This window comes from Fringilla coelebs (assembly GCF_963513975.1).
Source record: "Fringilla coelebs genome assembly, chromosome: 11".
Classification (NCBI taxonomy): Eukaryota; Metazoa; Chordata; class Aves; order Passeriformes; family Fringillidae; genus Fringilla; species Fringilla coelebs.
This window is the reverse complement of record NC_140037.1, coordinates 17,460,423-17,481,701: the sequence shown is the minus strand read 5'-3', so window position 1 is coordinate 17,481,701 and position 21,279 is coordinate 17,460,423. Positions and strand designations below refer to the sequence as shown.

The 21,279-nt window shown below is 47.7% G+C and overlaps 1 protein-coding gene across 1 annotated transcript in view; it reads left to right on the top strand.

The window, feature by feature from the left end:
- Positions 1 to 529: 529 nt before the first annotated feature.
- GPC3 (glypican 3) overlaps positions 530 to 21,279 on the top strand; it is a gene marked incomplete at both ends in the record, with an annotated part of 140,005 nt that continues 119,255 nt past the window's right edge. Inside the window, 2 exons of the mRNA XM_084213233.1 lie at positions 530 to 692; positions 9,406 to 9,567. Of these exons, the coding sequence (XP_084069359.1) occupies positions 530 to 692; positions 9,406 to 9,567 (325 nt within the window). The remainder of the gene's footprint in view (positions 693 to 9,405; positions 9,568 to 21,279) is intronic.

The following is a 21,279-nucleotide window of genomic DNA, read 5'->3' as shown; positions in this document are numbered from 1 at the left end:
TTCACTCGCGGTGCAGCCCTGCGAACTCATGCAACCCGTGCAAACCAGGGACCGCGCATCCCACCTCCCACGCCAGGTGCACGCGTGGGGCTACGCAGGGTCTGCACCGCACAGGCAGCGAGCGAAGGGACACCGGGAGCGGCGCTCCGAGCGGTGTGAGCCCGCGGTTGTTCCGGTGTCGGTGCCGGGATCGGTGTCAGTGCGGGATCAGGGTCGGTGCCGGGGTCGGTGTGGGTGCGGACGGGCGTGGCGCGCTCAGGTGCGGCGCGGGGCGGGGCGGGCGTGGCATCCCCGCGGGGCCCAATGAGCGCCGGGGCGGTGCCGCGCGCGGGGCGAGTTTCCCGCGGGCGGGGGGCGGGCGCCAATCCGGGCCGTGGCGGGGCGGCGCGCGCGGGGCCGGGATCGGGACCGGCGCCCCGGGAGCGCCGCGCGAGGCGCGGGGCCGAGCTCCGCTCCGCTGCTCCCGATCCCGGCACGGCGGGCATGCCCACCGGCAGCGCCTAGAGGAGCGCCCCGCTGGCCCGGGAGGATGTTGGGGAGCGGCGGAGTGCTGCTGCCGCTGCTGGCGGCCGCGCTGCTCGGTGCCCCGGGGGCCGCGCAGCCGGCGGGGGAAGCCGCCTGCCGCCCGGTCCGCACCGCCTTCCAGGTGCTGCAGCCCGGAGCCAAGTGGGTGCCCGAGAGCCCCGTGCCAGGTAAGAGCGCTCTCCCCGTGGTGTCCGGCCGGCCGTCGTCGTCTTGCCGGGGGTCGCCGGGGCCGTTCGGGTGCGGGGCGAAGCGAAGCGGCTGCAGCGCCTCGGGCCGGGGCCGCGGGCGGGGGTCGCCGTGCGGCTGCGGGACGCTGCGGAGCCGGGTGCGGGCTGCCCGCTCTCCCACGGGGAGCTGCCCTCCCCCGGCGGCAGGGGCAGCCGGGTTCGGCGTCTCGGATGTGGGGACAACGCGGAGCCGGTGATTACGTCGCGGTAATGGGAACCCGCTGGAGAGCTGGTCTTTATTGCGCTCGGTTTGTTCGGGAGGGTTTTTCACCCCGGCTGGCCGAGGTGAGCTCGGGCTGTCGGGTAGAGCCGCGGCTCTGCCGGAGGGACCAGCCTGCCCCGTCCTCGCATGCCGCTGTCGGGGTCCGGTGCGAGGTCCCCGGCAGCTCGCGGCGTCCCCGCCGGCGAACGGAGCCTCCGCGCGCCCGTCACGTTCCTGCCGGTCCCGGGTCCGCCAGAGCCGCTTTCCTCTGCCCGAGGTGTGCCCGGGTCCGAGGCAGTCGCGCCCTGTGGGGCTGCTCCGACAGCATCCAAACCCTCATCCCAGCCCGAGCCCGGGGCTGCCGCAGCTCCCGAGGATGGGGCTGGAAGGAGGCAGCGCGGCATTCCCCGGGCTGTGCGGGAACCGTGCGGGGTGCGAGGGCGCGGTGGGAGCCTGACAGTCTGGGAGAGGGCTTGTTCTGCTCTGCAGTTCCCATTACAGGTGGCTGCCGGGGTGGTACCGCACCACCTGACCCCTGCGAGGCTGCTTTCTGTACATATGCCTCATTCCTATTTTAAAATGTAAGCAAAATACTTGAATTCCTTGCCTTTTAAAGGCTCTTTGGAGCTTTTTGGGAGCTAGGGAGTGTCGGCTGCTCCAGGTGGGTGGCTGTGTGCGGGGAGTGTGCGTACGCAGACGGATCGGTTTGATGGCTGCGCTCCGGAGCTGCCTGGAGAGCTCGGTGCTGCTGTGTTGGGTTCAATTGGCAGCCGAGAACGCCTGCCCTGAAAAGCTTGTGATCAAAGTATGAAAAGGAAGAGATAACAGGAAAACGTGACAGGCAGGGGAGGTGCAATGAGATCATCGCCAGCGGTGGCTGCTTTTAATAACGATGTGTTGAGTTCGGTTTCTTGCATTCGGTGTCGCACAGGCCAGAAACACAGGAGTTCTTCAGCAGTGATCTGCTTCAGCACAGGAGAGGGAGCGAGGGGGAAATGGGGTGCCCAGAGCTGGGGCTGCTGTAAATCCCAAGTCTTTTGGACTGTAGGACCATAGCACTGCCTCAGCTTATCAAGAGCTGTGAGAGATATGAGGGGAGTTTAGATGCAAGTCCTGGTGAGAGTGTACCTTTCCTATCCCTACCTGTCCTTACATTCTCTTCTCATATACGTTTCAACATTTAATGCTCCTTTCAGACTAGCTGCAGGAACAGCATCTCTCCTCTCTCTGTCCCACATGGCCTTAGTCTCCTGGTCAGTAAGGGCGATACTTTCCAGTGAAATGTTTGCATGAAGAGTTGCAGGAAAGAGCTGCTCTTATCACCACTGAACTGACAATTTCTGTTTGCCAGAAGGAAGGGAAGTTGTTTCTTTGAAAGACAGTGAGATTCTTGCTTTGATTTCTTTGCTGAGTATGTTTTTACATGCTCCAGGGAGGTGATGGAGGGGTGGGCAGGTTCCTGGAGAACGACTCCCATTGTATTGAGGGGCTGCCATGCTGCAATGGGATCAGTCCTTCCCCAGAAAGCAGCAGCATCCTCCAGCCTGGCCTGGCTGTGATTGCAGTGGGTGCTTTTGCCCTGGTATCCTCCCTTCCGAGCAGGGTTCAGGTTGCTGGGGTTCCTCAGTTATGTTCTCACTGCCCTGTGAGCCCCAGGTGCATCCCTGATAGCCAGGAGGAGTAAGGAGCCCTCTGCCTCTCTGCAGAGCCTGTGGGCAGCTGGATCAATACCTCAGAACAGGGCTGGTGTTTCAAGTGAATGCTTCCAGCTTGTTACAATGATAAAGTTCCCACATATCAAATCGAAAGTGGATTTCACATTTGCCTAAGTACATAAACTTGATCATAATTAAAGCAATGACTGCTTGCTTATACCTTGGATCTGGCCCATCTTGCATGACTCTGTGTGGTAATTACACTTCAGAGCACTTGCTTCTCCTAGTAGCAGCTGCATAAATCTCTGTAATAGGGGAACATCACTCAAGGACTATTTTCTAGGCATCTGTTTGTTACTTTTCTTCCTTTCCTACATCTGTCAATTACAAAAAGTTTTGGAGTTCCCAGCCACAAATCACCATGGAATCAATTCTGAGAACCTTTCCCAATGGATCACACCAGCCTGGAGAAACTGAAATTAAACAACTTATTTAAAATGTGGATTTTTTTTTTTTTTTTTGGACACAATTGTTTCTGGAAGCCCCATTTTGCATTATGAGCAGTTGTTGCTGAAGGAGTAAGTAGTGGAAATGCTGCTGAGTTGCAACACACTCAGGAGAAATGTCCCACAGCTCAGTTTTACTGCATCAGCGGTGCGTGGGCTGAGGGACATTGGCACACCAAGCTCTGTAGGAGAACTCTGAAGTAGACAGAGACCACACTTCTAATTTTGAAAAAAACCCAAAAAAAGGCAATTCTGTTAAATGTGAGGGAAGTGTCATGCTGTTTCGTGAGCAGTATTGATGTTCTGGGAGTAGCTGCAGGCGTGCACCAGGCAGTGAGAAGCTTGGTCTCCTCTGGTCCTGCAGTCTGGGGACCAGGATTTTGTCACTCTGGAGTGTGCCTTAGCCTGCTTAGAGGTGGGGAACAGCAAAGCCTGACTGCTGTCAGCTGTGGCTGGCTGTTCTGAGGGGTGGGAGGATGTAATTCATGGCAACATCTCGACTGGACCTGGATCAGAGATCTTGTGCTGGAGAGAGTGAAGGCAGGGTGATGGGACAGTGCTTTTCCTTGGTTTTGTTGAAGATGAGACTGAATGCCAGCTCCTGAGCCAGCCTGTGCTTCTGTGCTGGGGTAGCTTCATGCTCAATGATAACTAAATTCTCTTTTTGCTATGTTGCCTGTCTTGGTTTTCTTCCTCCATTTGTCTTTTCTCTGCATAATTTCCCCTATCTATAAACAGCAGCTTGAATTTCCATTTCTCCTGCTCTGTTTTTCTCTCCTCTCTGCCATTTGTGTTTCTCTGTATTGGTGGTGACAGGTAATTGGGCTGGGGCCTGTGGGTAGAGGGGAAGGGGTGAGCTGGTGCCTTGGCAGGGTGGGGACACGGGATTGGTGTCTCTGCTCTGGAACAGTGGGAAGCTGAGGAATATTTATCTCGACAGAAATATCTGCTGGAGGGTCTGTTTTCCTTCTCCCACAGCAAAGTGTTATTTCCAGCTTTTTGTTCATTTTCTTTGATGGAAGCAAATATGGATTCACCCTAAGAAAATGGGAGATTAACCTTTTGGAGCTGAGGTGTAATGCTTTACAAGTGGCTGGCTGAGCATGTCAAGCTTTCTTCTCTCTTTTTTAATGTTTTTTATTTTTTTTTTTTAGCTGGTGTGTGCCAATGTACAGTTTAAAAATTAAAAATCCCATCCCTTCCCGCTGAACTCACTGTGCCTTTGCTCATGAGCTGGTTCCCTTTGTACTCCTGCTCTTTTATTCTGTTTTTCCTGAGTGGGACTAATGATGCTCCTCCCTGTGCAGCCTTTCCATTTAGCTTAGCACGGTGGTTTAAAAGCTTAGTTTACTAGATAATTGAGTTTTCTGTTCTTAATTATTTCAGGCCTTCAAGTTGCTCTCTTGATAGTTGAGAGCAGGAGCAGAACCCTAAAATTTAGTAACCTCCCCAGGCAGTGGTTTTATAGTGAGATCATTAATTTTATTTTTTTTCCCCGGGGGTTAACTTTAACAACATCCTGAACATTGTTCTTCCTGGTCTTTGGAATGGCTGTGGGATGTGTGCACGTGACTGTAACAAATCTGTGGGGGGAGTGGGTGCCCAAAGTTAACTCCACTGATGACAGTGTTTATACATTTGTTAGGAGGAAACTTTTACTCTGTAAAACCTATTTTTTCACTGTAATGGCTTCTTTTAAAAGATGTGTTTTTATAGGGTGTTAGATTTGCATGAGAATCATCTGGCCAACATTGTAAGACCAGGGGAGGAATCCAGAGTCAGATGGTCTTGTGAAACACAAGATGGAATAGAAAATAAAGGATAATTAAGCAGTAATAAATATCCCATGTACTATGCATACTGTTCCAACTTAAATCACCTATTGAATGAGTTGGTTTATAATTTATATCTCTTTAATTAGGTTTAAAAAGATCAGCATTAAATCTGGGTTCTAAACACTTGCATTTCCTTTTCCTCCCCCTAGATGCTGAGCATTAAAAGGCACTGACAGATGTACAACCCCCTAATCACATCATTTAAAAGGTTCTTAATAAAAAAGTATTGAAAAAGCTGGGGGAAAATCCACTATATTTAAATGTTGAGTCACTGCTTTTATCTATTTAAAGCATGATGCTGGTTGTAAAACAATTGGAGGAGGAAAATTGACCCAAAACAGCATATTTCTTGTGGGTAATAGTACCAAATTGATGAGTTAAGAGGGTGGGAGGAACTCCTCTGACACTTCCAGACTGCAGAAGGCGAAGGTGCCACTGCATGGAGTAGCAGAGCCCCCTCACATGGGGAGGAGGCTGCAGGAATGTGGCATTAAGCAGGGACAGGTTCTTATTTTGGCAATGCCTGGGGTAAGTTTGGGGAGAATGTTAATCTGATTTAAGCTGCCATTGGATCTGGGTGGGAGGGCTTGTGTGCCTCAGCATGCGCAGCTTGCCTGTCTGTATCTGATGACAGGGTTGAAGCTATCCTGGGATGCTTAAAATCAAAGGAAAATCCTTCAGCCTTGTGAAGGAGTCCACAACTCCCCATAGATGATCTTGAGGGTTTTTATTTTTGACATTTAATCCGCTGAAATGATTTTCACTTCTGCTGTACTCACCACCTATCTGCGGGAATAATTGTACATCAAAGTCAAATGTAATGGTTTAAATTCACTGCCAGTAAAAATTCCCTTTCGGGAGGAGGAGAGGCAGGGTGCTACTGAAATTAGTGCAGCTTTAGAGTTTTTCTGTCAGCTGGGAGCCTATGCAAAATTGCTGGAGCATTTACACTGCTGTTCCCCAAGATGGCATAAATGGCACAGTTCTGACGGAGCCTGGTGCTCCTGCACCCATGGAAGGGGCTGCAGCCAGTGCCTTCTCAGCCGGGGAGTTGGGTGTCAGAGGGTCAGGCTGCTGTGCCTGGCATCTCATCATCTCACTAATCTTGCCAAGATTGGTATGTGAGCATCCAAATGCAATTTAATAAAATGGTTGCAGCAATTTGAGGGACGCTGTCTTTCTGAAAATGAGTTTGTAGTGATTTATAGCAAAAGGAGAAGGTTGTTTGCAAGGGCTGAGACTGGCATTACAAGGTGTAATGACTTGAAACTTTAAGAAGAAGGGGTTGTGTAGGTTGGGAGATAAAAACGGTCTTAACAGTAAAGGGCCATTAGGCAGCGGAATGGGCTTTGCTATCTCACAAGCAGAGTATCGCTGGAGGTGTTTGTGTTAGATAAAATGCTGAGAGGGGGTGGACTGGGAGGCTGAGGTAGGATTTGATGACTCACAGGACCTTTTCCTGTGGATTTTTTTGGAGGCAGAAACGTGTGGCACCCTAATTCATTTACTGCTCGTGTCTGGTCCGTGGGCTTGCTGAGCGTTCCCAGGCGTCTCCGCATCCTTCGCGCTTCCGGAGCGCGCGTGGTCTGGGAGCCCTTGGGGCTCCTGGGGGGCTGCAGCTCGAGTGCAGAAGGGGCTCCTTGGAGCAATGGCACGAGTAAACCCCAAATACACTTGCAGGTCAAAAGCTTTGTCTCCGTTTCATCTGTGTCTGCTGGGGCTGGGGTCAGCGGGGTGGGTTAGCGGCTCCTGGGGGACTGGCATTGAAACCGCCCATCCCTGCTGCTCCTGGGGGATTTGGAGATGGAGTGTTTGAGCCAGCTCGCCATCTGGGAAAGCCATACACAGAAAAGAGCTGGCAGATGGGAGTCAGGCCCCCATTCCCTGTCCCTCTGTAGCAGCACTGTGCCAAGAAGGAGCTTGTCCTTGGTACCTTCCAAGAGCCTGCCCTGCCTGTGTTGTCCTGTTGTGTTTACCATGACGTTTCTTACCGTGTTAGTTGGCTGTCTCTGTAAAACATTTTAAGCTGAGTTAATTCCCAGGCATTTTCCTCCTCCTCTGTGATTGCTCTGATACAGCATGTGTCTGTCTTTTTACTGCACAAAAATAAAGATCCATTTAAGGGGAGAAGTTGGCTTAATTGCTAAAAAGAAGGATGGGACGTGAGTAGATGACCTTGCTGCTTCCTATCCTTGGCTTTAACTTGCAGAGACCTCTTAATTGCCAACTCTTAGATTTTCTATATTGGTATTTCCATTAATCATGGAAGGATTTTTATTTTATAATTTGAAATGTGTCCTAATATAATAAATGTAGGAGGAAATAAGCTTTGTATTAAAAAGAAATTTATGGGCATACTGTAGTGTTAAAAATACCATGCTAAGTCTTTTTGTGGTGTAAATTGAGTTGGGTTTGACTTTAAAAAACCTCTTTAACTTGCTGTTATACAGCTGCTTCTCTCATTAATGCAGTATCTTGCTGTTACATGGTTTTATGGTCCCTTTTATTTTTTCAATGCATGAAATACCTGTCGCTGTGCTCCTCTGGAGTGGGTGAGTTCACGAATCACTGAGCCTGGAGCTTGAGACATTGGTGGTGCTGGCTCTGTGCCACAGGGCTTGAGGAAGGGACTTGTGTTGGGCATCCTGCTTTGCAGAAGGGGAAACTGAGGTAGTGGAGAGTGATGGAGCCAGGATGGGGGTGTGGACCCTCTCTCCCCCTTAGGGTTTTTTGTTTTTGCAGCAGCAGGGCCTGCACCGGTTAAATCTCCTTTCCCCACATGCAATGCATGTTGTAGGTGAAGTATTTCATGTTCCTTTTCCCATGCTGTGCCGGGGAATGGATAGGGCTGGAGGGAGGAGGATTTCTGCTGTCGCTGCTCCTGAGCCCTGACAGCTGGTTTTCCCTTGGCACCGTGCATGACTCTTCTTCAGGAGGCACACGATTGAACTGACATTAATATTAATCCTGTTCTTCTAGACTACACTTGCAAAAGTGACTTTTGACACTTTCTAGTAATTAGGGAGAGAGTGGATGTGGTAAAAGACTCTTGTGAAGAAGAGAAGACAGGAACCTGAAAGGAAGCATAATCCTTCCAGAGCAAAGATGTAAATTACCAAAGTAGCTTTTACTGAGGAAAAGCCCTCTATAACAAGCAGGGAGGCAGAGTGAGAGGTGTGAGGAGCCTTCACTCTGTCAGGGCTGTTGGTCACTGGCCTGGGCACTGCTTCCCAATCCAGGTTCCTGGCGGAGCTGAACCGAGCAGGGAACTGCTTTTGCTTTGGGTGACAGACAATGAAATGTGGGTGCTGGCTGTTCTTTGACCCTGGATTGCCATTTGTAATGGAGCTGGTTTTTGCTGTTTGAATTTCTAAGAGCAGCATCAGATTAGATCTGTTTTGCATGAGGAGAGCTATTTGCTTTGATACGAGCTTGTTGCTCTGCCTGTGTGTTTGGAGCCTCAGTTTGCTCTTTAAAGTTGATGGAAGATGGGGCTTTTTATTGCTGCTACTTCCAGCTCTTCTGTTTCATCTTCTCTTATCTGACCCTAGAAAGATTCCTATTTTTCCCCCCCAGATTTTATTTATTTTTAGCTAACAACACTTCTCTTGAAGTTGTCTACTTTCTCAATAAATAAATGTTCTGGGAATGTCAGAAAAAGAAGTTTAGTATCACTGAGCAGTGCTGGAGAGGCCAGAGCAAGTGGTGTCCCTCTAGCCTTTGTCCTCTTGCTATTGTCCCATCCTGGTGAATGAGTGAAGATGCTGCTGAAGAGGCTCCTGCCCTGTGCAGTGCTCAGAGCATCCCTCAGGATGTGTCCCTCTGCAGTGGGACAGTTACGGGTGACACAATGGGCCTTGTGCTTTGCCTGTTGCAATGGCAGGATGGAACGGGGACATTGGTTGTACAATTTAACAGTCAGCTAAAAAGCCAAGTAAATCATTATAGTTGTGTCCTTCTGCTATTACTGTTGTTGCTGGGGATATAATAAAGTAGAAATTGCAGGGAAATAGCACTGTTATTTCCAAATTACTTCAAGTCTGTATGCAAATCACAAGCATATCCTCCTCGTTGTACTCCATGCGTTGCTCTATTCACTGTAAATCCACAGCCTCAAATCCTGTCTTTGTTTTCCACCTCCCACTCCACCTTTCCTGCCCTCACTGACCCCTCACTGCTGTGGGCAGATGGGACAGCAGGGTGAGGCTGGGATCACTCTGCTTGGCCCTGGCATGTTGGGGTGTGTGGGAGCTGGAGCAGGCACAGCTCTCAGGGGCCACTGCTCAGCAATCTGGGCTCTGCCTTATCCACCCTCTGCTTTGGCCAAGCTGCTTGCTCAGGACAAATTCCAGAAATGCCATCAATTTGCCCAAACAGTAATTGCTAGCCATAGTGATGCTTGGAGTTGGTTTCCTCTCCTAATATGAATTGTCTGCTTCTGCTGTGCCTCTCCAGGGACTGATCTGCAGGTCTGTGTCCCCAAGGGCTCCACGTGCTGCTCGAGGAAGATGGAGGAGAAGTACCAGGCAGCTGCCCGCCTGAACATGGAGCAGCTGCTGCAGTCTGCCAGCATGGAGCTGAAATTCCTGGTGATCCAGAATGCTGCTGTCTTCCAAGGTGAGCTGTGGCATTTTTGGGGTCCCCAGGACCAAGGAGGAATTGATGAATCTGACTCTGTGTTCTTAGAAGGCTAATTTATTATTATATGTTACTATATTATATTAAAGAAAGCCATACTAAAACTATAGTAAAGAATAGAGAAAGGATACATCAGAAGGCTTAACAAGATACTAATAAAAAACTTGTGACTGACTGCTCAGTCTGACACAGCTGATGGTGATTAGTCATTAAGTCAAAACAATTCACATGAAACCAGTCAAACATGCAGCTGTTGGTAAACAATCTCCAGACCACACTCCAAAGCAGCAAAACACAGGAGGAGCAAATCAGATAATTATTATTTTCATTTTTCTCTGAGGCTTCTCAGCTTCCCAGGAGAAGAAATCCTGGCAAAGGGATTTTTCAGAAAATATGACAGTGACAGTGAGTGCTGGTGGTGCTCCAGTCACCTGCAGGAGGAGGCAGCATTTCTGCTCCTCTTCCTCAGCACTGGGCAATTGGAAGTTCAAGTGGCTGGAAGCTTTCTGTTTGCTTATTTTCATGTAGATGCTTGTTTATGATTAGTAATACCTGGTTTGCTGTATGGTTGCTCTGCAGGGCTTGTCCTAAATATTCCTGCAGCTATAAGAGTGAATGGCAATTTAAAGGCTAAACTTCTTGAGGTACAAATTAAAAAAAAAAAAGAAACCAAAAAATCCCACCTTTCCAAGAATTAAATCTCTGTGCAAGTATTGTCTTGTTTGACTCTGTCAGTCCCAAAATATGGGCTGCAGTGAGGTGGTGTGGTTGTCACCTCAGTGTGATGCTTAGTGAGATCTCCCTCAGCTGTGTTTTGTTATTATCCAGTGCACAACAAAGTTGGTTTTTCTGTGGGAAAGGTGGCAGAAGCTGCTGCTTCCCAAATGTGGTCCCTGATGCCCCATGGGGTATTTGAGTGCTTGGTGACCCTGTGCTCTGCTGTCTGGGGCAGCTCTCTTTCTAATGAGAATATGATGGTTTTGTTTGTTTGCTTGGATTTTTTTTTTTTGCAAAATGGATCTTCAGATATATTTCTTACTGTTGATACACCAGCTTGTGCCACTTAAATCTGCAATAATTTTTTTAGGGCCTTATGGTTAATGTGCAGTGAAATGATTGCTTATTTGTTGAGTGCTGTCCTATTGAGGTTCCATCATTCTGTATTAATGGTGTTTTTGCCTGTGTTTAAAAAAGAACTCATGGGCAGCCAAGCGTTTTTTCCTTCATGATGATATTTTTGCAGAATAATTGATTTATTTTTGTTTATGCCTCACTAATAGCAAGACCCAAGACCTGCTGAAGCCTGTGAGATCAGGGCAGAGCTCTGTTCTGGGCCACAACCAACTGATGAAGTTTAATATGTTGTTTTTCTCAATGTAAGATCAAATGAATTGCTGAGGAGATAACAGCACATTTTTTCCCCCCAGTAATTCTTAATGCAGTTACCATTAAGGTCCAATTCTAATAACCAGAATGGAGCAAAAGTGATGAAAGATTGGTTTCCTAGGCATTGGAAATGTGGACCAGCTTCAGAAATGGTGAATAATCTGGGTGGAATACAAACTGCCTCCCTCCTTCCCATTTGACAGAAATGCAGCTTTAGTTTTTATTGTGTGTGGGAATGACACCCTGTGGAGCTGCAGGTTGTGCACAGCAGTTGGGTGCTCTGGCTCTGAACTTTCTGCCACTTCTGGAGAGAAGTGAATCCTTTGCTTAGATTTTATTATCCCCCCATTTTTTAAAAACTGTTATTTCCACCCTGGCCCAGGGACTCATGCAGGAGTTTTGGAGCTGAAGTTATTCTGAGAAGCCCTGGTATGTGCAATTGCCATTCTTGGTGGTGGGGAAGAAAAGCATTTAATTGAACAGTTTCTGACCACTTCTGCTTATTAAAAAAGCTCTAAAGAGGAGGAATTCCTAGCTGGAACCATTGAGGAGCTCACTTTAATTATCTTGTACAAAATGTTTTGGACTTGGAAGGGCGATTCATTAGGCTTTGAACACCATTTACTTTTGTTACCTTTAAAATTAGTCTGGAAGTTTGCAGAAGAACACTTTTAAAAACAGGTTGAGCTTTTGATTGCTGCTTGCTTAAGAGTATTTTGATGGCTGCAATGCCAGAGGCTGTTCCAGCTGTAGGAATTGTGCAGGATGCCCCTGGCAGGGCTGTGCAAGGCACTCTTGGGGGATGCTGGAGTGGTCAGGGAAGAGGAGCCCCAGTGTCCCCTGTGCATCTCCTGCAGGTCCTGGGGACAGAATCCCTGTGCCTCTGGGAGTTGGGAGCGCAGGGATGGGACAGCTGGAAGCAGTGCCAGCTCTGAGATGTGCTCTGGCAGGGAAGACAGCTCCCACTGTGGCTTTGGGTCAGACCCCCAGTCTGGGGACCCAGTGCAGAGGATGGATAATTGCATCTCTCTCCAGAGAGGGGAAATGTGTTGGTATGGAAACACAGTTCAACCACTCATATTAAAAACACAAATGTGAAATCCTTCAGAGTTAATTTTAATATTTTTACCCTGGCATCTAAAGGGACTGCTAGTCTGACAAGCAGAATCTCACCCAGATGTTATTATTTTGCACCAAATTTAATTTCTTCCTGCTGAAGCTAGAGCAGCATCTCTGCTGATAAAGATCAAGGGAAATTGTCTGGCATTTACAGGAAATCTCATCCAGGCCTATCTGTTACAATGTTCACTTAGCAAAGTTTATTAGATTATTAGTTTTAGACCCTTGGGCTTTTTCTTTATTGCAGTTAAGAAGGAAGAATCCCAACCAAAAAAATCCTCCCTTCACTAAATTTAAATGGTACAATTAGCTCCTGGTCTTATCTCCAAGGCATTTTTTGAAATTATGAAGATGATTTAAGTAGTGATTTAATCTTTTGGAAACTTGCTGTGTTTGACAGTGTTAAAATGGATTGTGGCTGCCTCAACTGCAGTTAAATCTTACTCCAGGATTTTTTTGTGGCTTTTTTTTTGCTTTCCCTTGGTGTATCCATGCTGGCACCTCCTGGTTTGGGTTCTCAGCTCTGAAGCTGGGATGAACCCTACCACCTCAGAACTGCTCATGTCTTTTGTCATGTGCCATTTAGTATTGCTAAATGTTCTCATCCAAACTAAACAGTAGTTTGTGCAACTCAGCTGCTGGAGAGAACCGTGAGAACCTTGCCTTTGGTTTGCTTTCCCCCTCTTTTTCTTCTGATGTTAGAGCTTTGCTTCTTTCAATGGGGGGATTTCTGGCCCTGCCACCATCTAGTCCTTTTCCTACTGAAACAATGACAACAAAAAAAATCCCTCAATGAATTTTGTTGATTTCCTAAGCGTTAAATCTGAATGGCTCAACTTTGTGAAAGGTAAACTTGAGCAGGGAAATACCAATGTGCTTCTTCTTTTTCTCCCCTTCTCCTCACTAAAAAACTCTGTTCCATGGGGTTGGCTTGTGTGCATGTTTATCAGCCTGACTCCTCCTGCTTCCCAAGCTTGGGAATTTGCTTCTGAATGGTCACCTAATTTTTTATGCTGCATATTGGCCACATTGCTCTGTGGATAACAGAAACTTAAGGCTTTAGCAACTGCTCACTTGCAGCTTTTGTGGTACGTTCCTACCAGTCCTCTGTTCAAGGGAAAAGGCACTTGAAAAAGGGGAAAGGTGGTGACACAATTTAGCACAGAAGGACCCCTGAGAGAAGGGGAGCATCTGCACCCATTCTTTGTGTCAGATTTTCTGGTAATCTCCCCTTCCATTGAGTGAGAAGAACAGGAACAGGAGAGCTGGCTGTGAGGGGCTGCTTCTGCACAGTGAGCTCCTGGGGAGAGCTGCTTTCAGTTTTTTAAGTGATTGCTCAAATAAGTGAGCAGCAGGATCTGGTGCTGCCTCTCTGCAGCCCCTTCTGTTGGTGCCAGTCCCATCCTGGAGGGACTTTCCTGATGTGCTGCTGGAGTGTGTCAGTGGCTCTGTGATCCCCCAGCAGTTGTGCAAATCATGAGACACAAAATGGGGCCGTTCCTGACCCTGAACTGAGCTGCCCCAATCCTTGTGTGGGTGCAGAATTTGCTTCTGTCCACTTCCCAAATAGCTCCTGTGGGGCTGCACTGCTGCTGGAGCTTTGGGAATGCAGAGGATGGTGGGAAGGTTAGGAGTGCAGTAACCCAAACTGAAAAATGGGAGGCTGCAGTTGAGACCCCCTTGGTGGAGACCTGGAAGGGTAAATGGAGACCTGGAGGGGGTAAATGGAGACCTGGAAGGGTAAATAGAAACCTGGTCTGTTCCCTCAAAGGCAGTGGCATCTTCCCTTCTGCAGATGGCAGCTGGAAAAGAACAAAAGCTGTACTGGGGGAAACTTGCAGGGGCTACAGAGATTTGAGGGGCTTTTGGGATGTGTGCTTCACAGTGGTTTCTAGGAAGTCCATAATAAATCAACACCAACAAACCTGCCTGTGCATGTTTATTTTCTTATTCATGGGAGAATCCTGTTCCTTTTCTCCTCTGGATTGGGCTCTTGGTGGTTCTGGCAGAGCAGCTGCTGTGGGGAGGACGTTGATTCATCTCTCCTTGTGTGCTGTGGTAGGATAAAGGCAGAGCTGTAACTCTTAGTCCTACCAGGCAGCTCTGAAGGCTGTAAATCCTCCATTAGGCATAAATGCAGCCATTTTGGTTATTTATAGTTATTTACACTGTCCATTCATATCTGTCAGGAATGAAGGCAGTTCTGACATTGCAAGCTTCTATCAGGTTATCTTTAATCAGTTTAGAGGCACCTAAGCCACAAATATATCAAATAGCCAATCCTAATGTTGGAGTCCTCTAAAGTATGACTGAATTATTTATTTTGTTATGATGAAAATGTCTGGGCTTTATTGGGTTTTCTTTGAAGAACTTGATTCTGCTTGAAGTCTGGAAGATAAAAGATTAGCGATTGTCTCTCCAAGTTTCTTATTCCAAATCCTTCAAGGCTTTTCATTTTTCAAGAGCCTCTGTTACTATGTTAGAGTTGAGGTGAGGGAGCTGAGATTTCTTTTTATTCTATTAAAGAGGTTTAAGTATATAAAGAATTTTATCTTTACTAATTATGCCTTGCACAGGTAAATCCAAGATAGATGTACAATTAGTAGAGAAGAGATTGGGCTGTGTGGTGGGAGCTTTTGCACATTAAGCACCATCGATACCAGCACTGCCCAGCAGAGCTTGTCTCATCATTTGGAGTAGTTTAATACTCCAGGGTCATGAAGCCAATTAAGTTTTGATAATTCAGGAAGGTTCTTTTCAGGTCTTGGGCAGACTTGAGTATTGCATTGCTGCCCTTGGGGCAGGAGGAGGTGATATGTGGCAGGTGGGAGAGGTCTCTGCCTTGGACAGTCAATAACTGTTTGTGAATGTGGAGGGGAGAGGTGCTGGGACTGGGGAGACCTTGGGGCTGAACCCTGCAGAGGGGAGATGTGCCCAGCTGTGCTGGGCTGTGAGGATGGGCTTGGCTGTCTAACCAGTGTGCAGGGCTGCTCAGCTTTTCTAAACAGGAGGAAAGGGATTGTGATTAACTGAATAAATGTGTAAAATGATGCTTAGCAGGACGTGAAAGTGTCCTGAGTGGGGTGGTCAGTTTAGTAGCTTCAGGTGAAAAGTGCATGTGAAAATGTCAACTCCTGCTTGTGGGCTTGTAAAATACTAAGCTGACATTTTCGAGTGGACTCAAAAGAATGAATCCAATTCTTGGAAGAGAATATTAAAACTCTTATTAGACTTTACAAGTAAATAAGGTCAAGAAACACATCTCTGTATCATCTTATCATTCTTCTTCCTAATTAGTCCTCTGCTAACTGGAGTCTTGCTGGACCCTTCTGAGATGCACCTACCTCCACTGTGGCCCTTCTCTGCAAAAGCTTTTTAATTTGTTGTTGCTTTAATATTATTTTTTTTTAATAACTTCAATTTAAAATAGGAATTGTCTCGCTGGGTCAATTCAGGCTGGTGTTTTGCCTTTGGTGGGGCTTCCTGCCAGATGCTTTGGATGCACAAAGTTTGTAGTAGAAAACTATGGTGATGCATTTACCAGGTTGAAAACGATGCTCTAAACCAATGATTACGGGTAGGTGGAAATAATGTCTGCATAATGAGAGATCTCTGGTTGTCAGAATTGGTCTAGGGAGGTAATGTTTCCTTTCAAATAACCAGAACTTATTGTTCATAAATCACAGTTAATCTGTTTATTACACCAGCACACGAAGCTGGAAGTCTGGAGTGTGCCATAATGCTTAGCTTTAGGAGCAGAGCTGTAATAGTAGCAGCAATTTCAAATGATTTGAAATTGGGGGGATCAGCAAAATGCGGGAGTTTGTGGAGGCTCTGGGCATTAAAAATGACTGCTGAGGATTGATGAGTTTCTTTAACAAATTGTAAAATCCATCATGCAGGAGTTAGGGCATGAAACTGCCCTCCTGAGCCACATAAACCATGGCTTTGGAAGAACTGCATGACAGTGCACGCTACCGGGAAGGGATATTTTGAAAGATGTTTGGTTTTGCTTTTGTTTCTTCCTCTCATTGCCTGAAGTTTCCCTGCCAGCACAGCACTGGCATGCAGCTCCCTGGGCTCTCAGTGCCTCTCACAGTGCTGAGCCTGAGGTGTGGGGCTCCCTCCTGCCTGGGCTCCCCCTCTCCTGCCTCAGCCAGTGTCACAGTGTCCCATTTCCCATGATTTCCCAAAACCCTGGTGCATCTTGGGCTGCCTTGCTCATAGTTGGGGAGCTTGGCACGTGTCTGGGGTGTCTCCTTGCAGGAGGGACCTCGCTGGCTTTGCTGCTGTTTCCTTGCATCCCCCTTGAGCTGTGCAGTGCATCCCCTCACCCGTGGCCTCCCGTGTTCCCACCTGCATTTCCATTTACCTCTTTGTTGACTGCTGCAGGAAGATTCTGTGTTATGCCCTTTCCAGCCACCCTCTGGCATGCCCACAGAGCAGTAAATTGTGTGGTAGGAGACATCCCTGGCTCCCCAACCCTTGCTTTTGGGGCCCTCATGGCTTGAGGGGTGCAGCAGTGGGGAGCTGTGTGTGCTTGAGATCCCTCCCTGCATCCTGCCTCTGTTTCTGCCCTGCAATTAAACGCTGCTGACGTCCTTCCCCTCTTGGGTGAAATGAGGCTTGGAGGTTAATAAGGGGCTTTTTGTAACTGCCTGTGTGCTGCTTCAGCAGTTTTCAAGCATGGCACTTGGTGTCTGGGCTGAGGGCCCCCAGTTCAGAGTGTGGAGAAGCTCTGGGTGTTTGTGCCTTCTGCTGCTGGGGGCTGTCCCCTGCCAGCTCTGCTGCTGTGGAAGGAGATGTGGAAGGAGATGTTGCTTTCCCCCTTCTGGGGGGCGAGGGAGGGACTGGCTGTGCTCACCAGGGCCTGCTCCCTGGCATGGATGCTGCAGCTCCACAGGGAATGCAGACCTGCTGCACAGGGATGTGTCCGGGTCTGCGGGGGGATCCCAGCCTGGCCGGGGTACCCGTGGCACTGCCTGCAGCTTCTCACATCTGTATGGTGACCTGTGGCACTGCCTGCAGCTTCTCCACATCTGTATGGTGACCTGTGGCACTGCCTGCAGCTTCTCCACATCTGTATGGTGACCTGTGGCGCTGCCTGCAGCTTCTCCACATCTGTATGGTGACCTGTGGCACTGCCTGCAGCTTCTCCACATCTGTATGGTGACCTGTGGCACTGCCTGCAGCTTCTCCACATCTGTATGGTGACCTGTGGCACTGCCTGCAGCTTCTCCACATCTGTATGGTGACCCGTGGCACTGCCTGCAGCTTCTCCACATCTGCATGGTGGTGCTGCCTCTGTGCCATCTCTGAGCCACGCTGGCAGAGCACAGGGCTCTGCCTGCACTCCCTGTCTGAGCTGTGAGACAGCAGGGAGCGAGGGCTCCCTGTTCTCCACGTTTCCTGCTTCCACAAGTGGGCTGTTTTCTGTAATTACCTTCTGAGCTCCAAGTTATCATCTTTTGATAGTTCAAGTACTAACGTTCTTTAAATGCCTCCCAACGCTATAAAGCAGTCAAAAGACATCTCTTTAGCTTGCAGTAAGGTGATATAAATGTCATGTTACCCTTGAATGTGGTATTTATAGAACTGCTTGGTGCTGTTGAATATTTGTGTTCCATCCTTTGTAGTTCCAGTACAGAAATGGGCACAGCAGCATCTTCCATCACTTGTCCTGAAAGGATATATAGAGGCATTCTCATTCTGCAAAGTGCTTAAAATGCAAGCAAGAGCTAGTTTGCATTTGCTGGGGAGGAAAGGGGGAAGGAAGCCAGCACCCAGCAATAAAGACAGGGGCTGTCTCTGTAACGAAAACATTTTGCTAGATTGTCATCTGCTTCACTTTTAAAGCAGCAATAAGATATAGTGATAAAATAGCCAATGGTGCATTTCATCTGAGGGAAATGAACTCTTGCTGAGCCAATTAAACTGTCAATACACTGTGGTTTCACGTTCCCCTGAGCAGACTGGGTCACCTCAGGTGTGTTACTCACTCTGACTTCACCGCTGATGTGAAATCAATTTTAGCAATTTATAATCTTTCATTCTACTGTGAAAGTATATTAATCTGTGAAAAACACCACTCAGACAGTGAGGACAGATGACAGCTTTCCTCAGGAGTGTGTGTGGCTGGCAGTGCCTCTTGGATTATCTGGTGCATGCAAAAATGTAACTTTCGGACACTCTGGAGGCACTGACAATCCAGTTTTCAAGCATGGAGCTTTATACTTAAAATGTTCAAAAAATCATAGCAGTGCCTTGGTCAAACTTTCCGCTACTCATGTGAAATTGAGTAGTTTGAAATTGGTTTTATTCCCTCAGCCCAGAAGAGAGCTCTCCACATTGCTTTTGGTATCAAAGAAGTGCTTGTGGCAGATTTATTACTTCTCACTAGAAAGTAAAGCAGATATGTCTGGCATGGATGGTGGAGAGATGCTGAGGGATGTGGGATCTTCTGTGTTTGTTTCTGTGGCAGCAGTATATTTGAGTTTAGGTTTTTCTCCTGCAGCTGTGAAGGGGATGCAGGCTGGACTGTGGAAAGCAGTTACTTGGAAAAGTCCTTTCCATCCAGGTGTACTGGGATGCAGTACCTGGTGCTGTGTCTGCTTGCAGCTGTCATAGGAATCATGGAGTCTCTTAGGGTGGAAAAGACCTTTAAGCTCATTGAATCCAAGCCCACTGCTAGCCCTTGTTCCCAAGTGCCACATCTGTGTGGTTTTTGAACACTTCCAGAGAGAGTGTTAGATGGAATCTGTGATTGCTGCAGTGTGCACAGTGGCTGAGCTTATTTAGGTGGTTTTGATGGGGGCTAGATTGTGCCCTGTGTCACACTGGCTGCTCAGAGAAGCACATCTGGGTTTGTGTGTGGCAGCACAGGAGATGAGAGAAAATTCTGATGTGTGAAAGTAGAGTTATTTCCATGAAGTATTGCATTTAGGAATTAATGCACCTTCTATGACAAATTAAATGTGGGAAGTACTGCATGTTTAATCTGCTACTATTAAAAAAAACCCCCAGAACTTAATTGGAAAGAAAGTATCTGAAGGTGTGCTTGGGAGAAAAAAAGAACCACAAACCAGTTGGTTAGCAAGTGAAGATTAAAAAAACGAACCCTCTGAGACAAGGCAAAACAAAGTGCAGTGTAGATCAATTGCAAATGAATTCTTTTGCTGATTAGCTCTTCCCAAATTTGTCATTTTCAAGTAAAAAAATCTATGACTGAGTGCCATAAAGAAGCAATTATAAAAGCAGTAGAGAACAGTAAGGCTGTGCCTCTAGGATTACAGCTCACAGCTTTGGCATTCACTCCTTTTGAAGGAAATTGGTGAGTAACAGATTGCAGTAATGCAGGGTATTTGTATTGGTCAAATTCCTATTATGATCACAGTGAAAAATGATGTTCCCTTTTCTAGGGAAAGGAAATTAAATAGGCCTAGTAATCCATGTAAGGAGATTGGTTTACATTAAAAGGAGGAAAGAATGTGAAGCCTAATCAGATCAATGCGTACTCTCTAATCTATCTCATTAAAAAAATAAAATCAGATTGCTACTGAATTTCTGAGGAATTATATTGAAATGACACACATGCTTTTACTGCCTTTTAATTATGAAATTATTTTAATCTGCTTGAGTCTGCCATGTAAGTGGGCTATCAACTGTTCTTAAATATCAGCTCATAAATTCAAAATAGTTCTTTAAATGGAAGCAAATAGCATCCCTGGTCCTTCAGCTGAGATTGCCAGCCCGGATCATGACAGGGTCAGAGCTCCCATTTGTACTGTGGCAATCTGTGCTGTTGATTTAGTGTTGATTTAGGCGCACAACTTCCCTTTGGATGAGGCTCTTAAGGTTGTTTTTTATGCTGTCAGGGGAGTGCTTGGTCTGCAGTGTCCAGCTGCACAGCCATAATCCACCTCCTTAGGACACCCCTGGGAATGGTGCTGTGCTCACTGAGAGCTGGCTGGTGTCCTGGAAGGATTGTCACCTGTGATTGTGTCAGGCATTGTCCCCCCTCAGTGGGGCTGTGGTGAACAGCTGGGGGGGGCTCTGCAGCTAAGCCTCCTTTTGTGCAGATAAGACATCAAAAAAAACCAAAACCAAAGTGTTGTCTGAAGAGAAAAATGACAAGAAGAGAGCTGAATCTCTTGCACAGCATTTCTGCTTCCAGCAAACGCTTCAGTCACGGGGAGCTGGCCTCTGTTCATATGTCAGTAAGACACACTGAAAACTTGGACTTTGTTTTTGCTGAGGAAACACAGGAGCCCGGCAGCGGACAGTGGTCAGTTCTGCTCCCGTTCCTGTGGAGCAGGGCGATGGCTGCTGACCTCTCTGTCTCTGCAAAGAGCTGTGTGTGGTGGCAGGATGGTGCTGGACTGCTGCAATACAGCACCAAATGAACCACACTCACATGCTGAGGTGTCCAAGGCAAAAAAGGCACCTTTATTTCCTGACCTCGATATTTACAGAATTCCAAAAGTAACCACGGATTGGAGGATGAAATTGCCGCCTCTCCAACCACACTGGTCAAACCAACAGCCCATCAATTCTCTCCTCCTTCAGAAAGGAGTGCAGAACCATCATTATTTACATGAAAAGTGTGTGAGAAACTCCATTACAAAAATGTAACCATCAGAAGGCTTAGAAGAACTTTAGAAGAACGGGGTGACATTGGACCACCAGGCTGGCCCTGCCAAAGCACTGCCAGGGCACACAGGAGCAGCACGTGTGAGGTGGCTGTGCCAGCCCCAGCAGGGAGCTGCTGTGGGGGAGATCAGGGAGAGGGATGGTGGCTGTTGCCTGTGGTCCAGCAGGAGGATGGTGTGGCTGCTTGGTTGTCGAGGTCTCTGGTGTTGAGATGACCCTGAGGTGTTAGAAAGTCTCTCTTTCCCTGCCTGCAAGCAGAGGGTATTGTTCCATCAAAAGGGGATTACCTTCAGCCACCCAAACCATTTTTTTCCAGTTGTTCAGTAACTAAGGTATCTCAAAGCTTGCTTTCTTTTCAATCTTGCTTATAGTTTCTGTAATCTCAAAATCTTTTGCCAGGCAATCATATTTATAAGGCTTTCCTGTTTCATCTTCCCCAACAGGGGGATCCCTGGCCCCTGGGCTGGTGGTGTGCTGCTGGGGCATGGCCTGAACGCTGGCAGGCTCTGCAGGAACAGCCCAGAACCTCCTGGCTGG